This window comes from Sinocyclocheilus rhinocerous, unplaced genomic scaffold, assembly GCF_001515625.1.
Source record: "Sinocyclocheilus rhinocerous isolate Xijiao unplaced genomic scaffold, SAMN03320098_v1.1 scaffold463, whole genome shotgun sequence".
NCBI classification, from domain to species: Eukaryota; Metazoa; Chordata; class Actinopteri; order Cypriniformes; family Cyprinidae; genus Sinocyclocheilus; species Sinocyclocheilus rhinocerous.
Window position 1 is genome coordinate 312,186 of NW_015627535.1, and position 9,786 is coordinate 321,971.

General features: G+C 38.6%; 2 protein-coding genes across 2 annotated transcripts in view; both read left to right on the top strand.

Annotated features, from left to right (window-relative positions):
- The first annotated feature begins 647 nt into the window (after positions 1-647).
- Positions 648-6,548, top strand: LOC107728734 (2-amino-3-ketobutyrate coenzyme A ligase, mitochondrial-like). The gene is made up of 6 exons (XM_016539027.1): positions 648-881; positions 3,465-3,640; positions 5,163-5,245; positions 5,402-5,573; positions 5,870-5,991; positions 6,099-6,548. Exons 1-6 carry the CDS (start codon positions 648-650, stop codon positions 6,248-6,250), a joined length of 939 nt encoding a protein of 312 aa, XP_016394513.1. The 3' UTR covers positions 6,251-6,548.
- Positions 6,549-7,398: 850 nt separating this feature from the next.
- LOC107728420 (DNA replication licensing factor mcm5) overlaps positions 7,399-9,786 on the top strand; it is an 11,574-nt gene continuing 9,186 nt past the window's right edge. Inside the window, exons 1-5 of the mRNA XM_016538584.1 lie at positions 7,399-7,784; positions 8,352-8,478; positions 8,794-8,922; positions 9,211-9,383; positions 9,562-9,717. Of these exons, the coding sequence (XP_016394070.1) occupies positions 7,615-7,784; positions 8,352-8,478; positions 8,794-8,922; positions 9,211-9,383; positions 9,562-9,717 (755 nt within the window). The 5' untranslated portion in view covers positions 7,399-7,614. The remainder of the gene's footprint in view (positions 7,785-8,351; positions 8,479-8,793; positions 8,923-9,210; positions 9,384-9,561; positions 9,718-9,786) is intronic.

Genomic DNA, 9,786 nt, shown 5'->3' on the forward strand with positions numbered 1-9,786 from the left:
TAAAAAAGTTAAAAACGTACGTTGCCATGTTTTTACCAACATTTTCATAATACGACTTAAAAAAAGATTTTCCTCTGCAGAAAGCTGTTGTTACATTGCCAGTTGCCGGGAGATGTTCCCGCGAAAATGACGTGCTCTTGCACTTTCTCTTTGAATCGTGGACCCACCAGCTCTAGTTGCACATGTTGCACATACTGGTCAAACGGGAAGTCCGCCTGTTTCCCGCGAACTGGTTCTGTCTTACAGTGCGGTCATTTTATCTGGTTCTACATTTTGCCCATTCATTTTAATGAACTTTTTCAACCATCGGATGCACAACAGAGCTTGCAGTATTAGTTGCTGACAATAACATTTTATTTTTGCAAGCTGAGAATATCTATGACTGTATGTATATATATATACATACAGCGTGTCTGAAGAGTTACACAAGCTATCAGTCTTACATATTTAGCATCCTGTTTCTTTAAAACGCAGACACCTCAGCTGCGCTACCATTGGACAAAGAGTGAACCGCCTGCTTATGTAAACACGTTTGATTGGCTGATTTGTCGACGCCCATGTAAATGACATATCCGCCGTCGAAGTCGCTCTCGCTCTTCTAGTGCACATACTTCGACTGTACTGCTAACTGTGACAGTGCTGGAGAAATGTCACTTCGCACAGCTGTTCGTCTTTTCGGTGCTCCCTTCAGGAGTGTTTTACAGCCCTGCGCTGCTAATGCTAGAAGACCGTACGCGGCCGTGGCTCAAGCGCTGTCGGTGCTGGAAAACGAGCTGGACACTATCCGGGCAGCGGGCACATGGAAGGGGGAGCGAGTCATTACGTCCAAGCAGGGACCTCATATCAACGTGGACGGCAGCAGAGGCGGTGAGCAGCACAGTGTGTGGAGGACAGCCTAGCCAGAGTCAGTTAAAACACTATATACAACAAAATGGTATGATTAGGTTGTACAATTCCTGGAGGCACCTAGCCTAGGGAAATAAAGTCAATAGCATGCTGCAATTTCAGTTTCAACTTTGCTGCATAAGAAACTAATTATGACAACACCTGTGCTGCGTTCAGCCCCGACAAAAACGGTGCAAAACGTTTTTTAAACGGAAACGGTGGTGCATTGAACACCCTGTTCTGATGACGCAAGAGTTGCAACTATGGCAGCTGAGAAGGACATTCTTTGTGTTCTTTTTGAAGAATTTTCGGAGCCTGATGAAATCGGTATAAATACGTGTTTAATACTGCAAAATACGCTCGATGGTACAGTCATTGCCCTTGCCGTCCAGAATAAAAGAGAACATCCTAATCAAATGAAGGGATTTGTGGAAACTGGTTCCTAATTATTGTGATCCATTTGCATTGCATTTCAGGATGAAAAGACAAACATTTCAGGTGATGAAGGATAATCCACTTCTTACCTCCAAGACTGTGTTATGATCTATATGGCCTTATTATTTTTTATTGTGAGTATTAGGCTTATCATTATTGCTGATCACTGTTGCTGTGCTATGTTATTGTAATATTTACCATTATATAATCAGAGTATAGAAAAGTTTATTAACGTGTCACTCCACAATACAATAGCAAAATATATAAATATGTACAGTATTTTTATGTTACTTAATGTAAATAAAGATGTGTAAACAATATACTTGCTCTTGTGAATTTATTTAGATGTTAATTACATTGTGCTAGCTGTCTCTTTAATACCGCGTGGTTTACATACATGTTGCTGCTGATTGGGCTGACATGTTTGACACACCCACCAAACAAGAGAAAACGTATCTCAAACCCCATTGCACACCGTTTCCAGGAAACATGTCGTTCAAACCGGAAACCGTAGCAAAACGGTGCACACCGGTTTGAGCTTGAACTTGCCCCTGCTTTCCCCCATAAAATTAAACTTTTATTTGTAGCTGCATGGGAATGTATAAAACAAAAACGTAACAAACACGTAATATAAACTGGTTAATAGGGAGGCTAAAATGTTAAATAATCAGTAATAAAATATTAATGAAAAGTAGTTTTCAGAATTTTAAAGCTTGTCACATTTACGCAAATGTCCTATTTTATTTAATAAAATATATTTACATACAATTATTTTATAAAATGTATTTATATAAGATTATATCTTAGTTTTAAAAATAAAAGTGAAGGGTTGGCTGAATTTATGCTTCATATTATTTAAAAACGTTTCTAAAGGTTTATGTTTAGATACTTGAAATGAGTAGTGCAGACAAACATATTTACTAGGTTTTTTTTATTGCTTACTGAATTTATTGTTATTTTAAGATTTAAGCTTTTCACATTTATGTAAATGCCCTATTCTATTTTATAACAAAAAATAAACTGACTGAATTTATGATTATCAAGATTTTATATTATTATTATAACTCTTCTAAAGGTTTATGTTTTGATGCTTGAAATGAGTAGTGCAGACAAAAACAATTATATTTACTAACGTTATATGTATACTAACAATATTAATATAAAATGTATTGTATATTTATTGTATAGGGCACTGCGCTTTGCCGTTTTTAAGACCTGGGCATACAGTCTATGGACCTGGGACAGTCTTGCGCACTTACTTCCTGTCACGCGCACATGCTCTCAAGTGGACAAGACCGCAAGTGTGGGTGTTTGGACAAGGCAACGGTCGAATAAGACAACGCTTGAATGCTGCTGCCTGAACAAGAGACCTCCTTACTGAAGTGAAAGTGTTGGCTGGTGTCACTATTTCACGAACGTGCCGGCGGATCTCCACCAAATTCGGGGGATCCCTTCAGCTCGAGGAGCCCTCTCGAATGCCACCCTCCGCGCGTCGGTAGCCCCCCGGGATCGCTAGATCGGTCGGCGCCGGACCGCGAATTTAACCGCGGGTAGCTCCCAAACCCCGGGGGCTATCGACGCGGGGGTGGTCTCATTCGAAAGAGGGCCTCGAGACGTACACTCGATTTGCGATTACGCAGATATGGCCATTCAAAGTTCAATGGTTTTCCATAGACTTAAGCTTTAAAGCGTTTCATCCAGGTCGCCAGTAGCAAACAATGGAGCGCGCTCTGCTGGACAAACTAAGTAATTACACCATTTCAAGCATTTTATCTGCGTTATATGCTCTGTAAAAAACATTTTCATATCGGCTGCGTATTGGCGGCATATTCGCCGATACCGATATATCGGCGACAGGCTAATATCGGCTAAACGATATATCGGTCGGGCTCTAGATCATTTATTATATCATTTTGATAATGCCTATTTTGAGTGGAAGCAGAAACACGCTGTTTTTCGGGCCTGGCTTTTTAAATGCAAATGAGCTGCTGCTCCTTGCCTCATTTTCCAGAATAGAGCTGCGCCATTACAGCTCGTACCTGCTAAAAAACATCTGTTTTAAGTTAGCTATTACAAATGTCTAAACTTCAGCAATTCAAAGCATTTAAAAAAAATTATTTCTTGGTTGATTCACTTTATTTATTTATTTATTTATTTATTTACAGTCCTCTCGTCTGAGGCTGGTGGTCACAGACGGCGTGTTCTCCATGGATGGTGATGTGGCTCCTCTGCAGGGTATTTGTGATCTAGCTGAGCAGTACAGTGCCTTGGTCTTCATTGATGAATGTCATGCCACAGGATTCATGGGTCCCCGTGGCCGGTGAGTAGACAGAAAAAACACTTTTTAGCAAAATAGAGTGCAAAAGTCAGGTTCCGTTAGTAAAAATCCCATTTATTTTCTCATTCAGGGGGTTTGATTTTTAATGATAACTTAAAAACTGTTAAAGACCGATCCAGTGTGAGCTACAAGGTTAATCGATTGTGTATGTGTGTATGTATATATATATACATATATATATATATATACAGTGGGTACGGAAAGTATTCAGACCCCCTTAAATTTTTCACTCTTTGTTATATTGCAGCCATTTGCTAAAATCATTTAAGTTAATTTTTTTTCCTCATTAATGTACACACAGCACCCCATATTGACAGAAAAACACAGAATTGTTGACATTTTTGCAGATTTATTAAAAAAAAAAAACTGAAATATCACATGGTCCTAAGTAGTCAGACCCTTTGCTGTGACACTCATATATTTAACTCACGTGCTGTCCATTTCTTCTGATCATCCTTGAGATGGTTCTACACCTTCATCTGAGTCCAGCTGTGTTTGATTATACCGATTGGACTTGATTAGGAAAGCCACACACCTATCTATATAAGACCTTACAGCTCACAGTCCATGTCAGAGCAAATGAGAATCATGAGGTCAAAGGAACTGCCTGAAGAGCTCAGAGACAGAATTGTGGCAAGACACAGATCTGGCCAAGGTTACAAAAAAATTTCTGCTGCACTTAATTATTATTATTATTATTATTATTATTTATTTTTATTTTTTTTGGAAGCCATCGGCCCACATTATTTAAACTTAATATTTAAATAATCATGTTTAACTGTGAAATTTTTGGAGAAAAACTACATTACCCGTAATTCTGCAGAGAAAGCCCCAACAATAAGAAAATCAAAACAAGCAAATTGTGCAAAGAGCTCTGTAGCGACAATTAAGCATTGCAAATGACATGATAGTGAATCTCCCTTCACACTTTATTTAAATATTTGAACATGTATGAATATTTTGCAATAAACAAAAAATGCATTGTTTCTATATGTGTAATTAACAGCTTTAAATCAACATTTATGAATCGTTTTTATTTCAGTTGTCGTTTGCAATGCATTATGAGATTGTAGTTCTGTCATTTAAAGTCGTTAAATACACTTTGCTTTATTTTTGGTTAAACTCAAGCTTTTTGATGTTGTGATTCACCTTGTAGCTGGTTGGTTTGATTCATGGCTTTATCGGTCCTTAATTAATACCTTTTTTTTTTAAGATTTATTTTTGGGCGTTTTTTTGCCTTTATAATGATAGGACAGTTAGTTCACAGGAAGCGAAGTGGGAGAGAGAGAGAGAAGGGGGACGGGATCGGGAAAGGTCCACGAGCCGGGACTCGAACCAAGGACCCCCTAATGAGAAAATCGCTTCAGAGAGATCCACATCTTAGCTAAAATATAAAGAGAGTTTTATATTTTCATGTATAAAGACTTATTTAAACTGTGTAAGAAAGTATTATGTCATATTATATTACATTGCACGTAGATGTTCATGCATTTATTTCCCGCAGAGGAACCGATGAGCTGCTGGGAGTGATGGACAGGGTGCACATTGTGAATTCCACTTTGGGAAAAGCACTGGGAGGAGCTGCTGGTGCGTATAGATATCAGACATCATCTGAAGCACAGTTTTACATAGTCAAGCTGCTATGTCAGGCAAAATAACAAATAAAATCGCAAAGTTCCTTTGCTAATAAGACTGGAGCAATTTTAGCCCTTTCAAATGTATATTTTTCTAATTCTTTGTCAGGTGGTTACACTGTCGGACCCAAGGCTTTGATTGAGCTTCTGAGACAGCGGTCTCGTCCGTACCTCTTCTCAAACTCCCTCCCTCCTCCTGTGGTGGGCTGTGCCACCCGTGCTGTGGAACTGCTGCTGGCATCCAATGAAATCGCTCAGTCCATGGCAGCTAAAACCATGAGGTGAGATCGGAGGGGGGAGTGGGCGCTCTGTGATATTTATAGATTCAGTTACACCCTTTAGCTTGTGTTACTGCTCTCTTTTTGTGGACCGAAGATAAGCAGCAGAGTTAAAACGAACAGAGTCTGCTTTTCAAAGCAGCAGTCTATCTGGGATGACATTGCAGTCGAAACAAAAAGAGCTGACTTTTGCTGGTTCAGTATGAAAGTAGGAATGCTTTTAAGAATAAAGGATTTTTGGAGTTCATTGAGCTAATGAGAACAATGGTCTATTGTGCGCCTTTTCTTCTTTCCCAAAGGTTCAGAAACAACATGACACAGGCAGGGTTCACCATTTCTGGCACAGCTCATCCCATCTGTCCTGTGATGCTAGGAGACGCTCGCCTGGCTTCACTTATGGCTGATGATATGCTAAAACTGGGTTAGAATTCAGACTATGTATAATAGTCCATCTAAACGTTTTGCTACAAAATAAATGATGCAAGCCCAGCAGCCTGTTTAAAACAATGTTTTTCTCTCTGTCATCAGGAGTGTATGTGATTGGTTTCTCCTACCCAGTCGTTCCCAAAGGAAAAGCCCGCATTCGAGTCCAGATCTCTGCAGCTCACACTGATGAGGACATTGATCGTACTGTAGATGCCTTCATACAGACCGGCAGGAAGCATGGTGTCATTTCCTAATGTCCGAAACACAACTGACAAAGTTGTGGACTGTTAGAGTGAGGTTTAAGTTACATATCATAGCAAAAATGCTTCTGAGATCAGTGAAGGTCAAAGGATATTTGTATATTTTATAAATGACTTTCTTTAAGATTAATAGTTGCTTCTTTTAGGGCAGTCTTCTACACCAGCTATATACCAAATGTGTCTTGACATTTTTCAGTTAAGACTTGTCTCATCAGCATTATTTGCAAGTTTATACAGATCATGCTGATGCTGCAACTGTCCATAGATGGGTAAAAATAAAAAGGTTATGCCATTTAATGTCTTCTCTGATTATTTACATGAAGGTAGTTGACTACTTAAATTCACTACTTTCAAAACAAATACAAGACCTGAGATATACTGTCACTTACACAGCTGTATAAAATCAGACCCAAATCTTAATATTGAATAAACGAAAAGCCCATTTGTACAGTGCAATGTCCATGCAACAATTTCTCAAACAATATGCCAACAGTGGGGCATGTTGTCACAATGGAAACCTGTCATTATGACACAGCCTATTATAGTAATGTACATGAATATTACTATTATTTACATGAATAGTAAAGCAATTAAAAAACACTAAACTATTTCTTGTAATCATTAAAATGTAAAAGGTAATATACATGTCAAACCATTGTTTTGGCCCATTAATATAACATTTAAAACCTGACATTTATATGTAAAACTTTTGTCCTGACAACACAGTTCGAGTTTTAAGCTAAAATCTATTTTTTATTTCATATCTAACTTTTGTATTCTACATGTCAGCTTGGTTTTGAGTTCACTTGTTTACCAAACTGCTGTAACAATTATATGAGAACATTGGAAAATTGTGAAATTTATTCTCTACACTAAAACTCGCTCTAGACATTTGTGTAATTGGACTTTTCTCTTAAAACCTTACAGTTTGATTACTATTTTCTATTTTATTTTCGTATAAATAAGGTTTTGTTGATAGAACTGTAAGCCTTAAGATCTCCTTTCAACAATGCTGAAATTCCGCGCCAATCAGAACAGCCAGTTCCGGTCCCTGCACTCTGATTTGTATTTTTCCCGCCAGTACTCCACTTTGGTTCCACCTTTTTCGTGACGTATCTCGTCATGACGCCTTGTGGACCAATAAGCGGGACGGAAAAGTCAGTGAGGGTGGGGTCTGAATTCAGCGCGAGGCTGGACTAGAGGTTTTGCCGCGAAAGCCAGTGCGCGTGTTGCAGCGGGGAGCTCACTTGCCTCTGACCTACAGAACGTTATAGCAGTATTAAAATTGAGCATTGACAGCACTTATTTAAGTGATACCTTATTGACCGTTTATTGCAAGGAATCTGAATATTAACAGCATGTCGGGATTTGATGATCCAGGAGTTTATTATAGTGACAGTTTTGGAGGAGGTGAAGGCATCGGTGATGAGGGGGTCGTGAAACGCAGCCAGATCAAAAAAAAGTTTCGAGAGTTTTTGAGACAATTCAGAGTCGGCACCGATCGCACTGGATTCACCTACAAATACAGGTACTGTGATATCAGATGTATTTTCATGCTTTCTGGTGGTTCTTTTTGCACAGTGACAGAATACGTTTTGCACAACGTGTACCTATAGTTGGTCTATTAATCGTTGGCTATCATTTAGTTATGTCATTATTATATCCGATCAAGATTGTTTTTCATTTAGCCCGTGTTAAATTTGTTGCAGATGCGCCTTTAACTTATGTCCGGTTCGTGAACGCATTGTTCTTTTGAGTGATTCAGTTGAATCGATTCATTACATGTTCGGTTTTTATCACGTATTTGCTGGGGTACATCATATTAAATATGTTATGTGCAAATATTAAACTACAAAAAAAAAAAAAATCTGAAAGCAAATGACTGATGGCACTAGCGAAGCGGGGAATCGTTTTTGAGTCGGTTCAATGCGAATCTGTTCGAAAGAACCGATTCATTTTTAAACGAATGATTTCCCAACTCCCATTTTCACTAATACAATGAACAATGTACCTTATTAAACAGAGTTCGACATCTTCATCTGTTTATATTGTTTTAGTACTTTAGGACACTGTTAATTGTGTTTTTCGTTTTCAGAGATGAACTCAAGAGGCACTATACTTTGGGAGAGTACTGGATTGAGGTGGAGATGGAGGATTTGGCCAGTTTTGATGAAGATCTGTCAGACTGTCTGTACAAACTGCCTACTGAGAACTTGCCTTTGGTAAGGACAGACTTACAAAAATAACTTTTCATATAAATATTGGAAGTCTTACTGAAGTTGAGTTGGATTTGTTTACGGCATACATAAGTAATTACTTATGGTAATTATGTAATTATCTTTTGTTATATTTATTTTAAACTAAGAAATATAACGTTTTTACACAGTTAATGTAATACTCTATTTTCAGATTATTACAGACTAATTTATTCTAATTTATCATCAAGTTTTTGACTTTCCAAGATGCTGTATTTATGAAATGCTAAGTGCCTTTTGAACATGAACTGTTTATTAGATTTGACATTGATTGATTGACAGTTGGAGGAGGCGGCGCAGGAAGTGGCTGATGAGGTCACGCGTCCGCGGCCATTAGGAGAAGAGACTGTACAGGACATACAGGTCATGCTGAAGAGCGACGCCCACCCGGCCTCCATCCGTAACCTGAAAGTGAGGAAATAAACTGTTAACAAGACCATTCAAAATAAAAACAGATGCATAGCGACATATTTGCTTACTCTACTGCTAACTTTAAGTGTTTTTGTGCCTTAGAGCGCCACGTTCATACTTCTACAACCCTCTACTCGCCAGACTAAAATACTATACTAGACATATATATACATATATATATATATATATGTTATGCCATTTTACAAACATATTTAATGTTTGTAAAATGGTACAGCATTAAGTTTTTAAGTGTTTTTTTTTTTTTCTGCCTCTCTCATATTTTTGCAGTCGGAGCAGGTGTCTCGTCTTGTCAAGATTCCCGGTATAATCATATCCTCTACGGCTGTGAGGGCCAAAGCCACCAAAGTGTGTCTTCAGTGCCGTGGATGCAGATCGGTTATCAGTAACATTCCTCTGCCACCGGGACTGCAGGGTTACGCTCTGCCCCGCAAATGCAACACGTTAGTATTTTGCAAAATACTCAGTTTAGTTTTAACCGGCTTCATTCCTTTTAGAAATAGTGTAGCACTAACTCTGTATATGCTGGTATGACAGTGAACTTGAATACAAGCACATCCGTCTTGATACAGAGAATAAGCAAGTGTTTATACCAATATCATGTTTGTTTTTGTCCCGCAGTGAGCAGGCGGGCCGTGTCAAGTGCCCTGTGGATCCGTATTTCATTATTCCGGATAGATGCATGTGTGTGGATTTCCAAACTCTGCGTCTGCAGGAAGCTCCGGATGCCGTTCCACACGGAGAGATGCCTCGACACATGCAGCTCTACTGTGACAGGTACAAGTTGTCACATGATGCAATGAACTGATACACATTAACTTTTTTTTTTTTTTTTGGTCTGTGAAC

Coding starts and splice junctions, on each gene's coding strand:
- LOC107728734 (XM_016539027.1), top strand. CDS start 648: ATGTCACTTCGCACAGCTGTTCGTCTTTTCGGTGCTCCCTTCAGGAGT. Junction 882..3,464: donor GAGGCGGTGAGCAGCACAGT/GTGTGGAGGACA, acceptor ACTTTATTTATT/TATTTATTTATTTATTTACA. Junction 5,246..5,401: donor AGCACTGGGAGGAGCTGCTG/GTGCGTATAGAT, acceptor ATTCTTTGTCAG/GTGGTTACACTGTCGGACCC.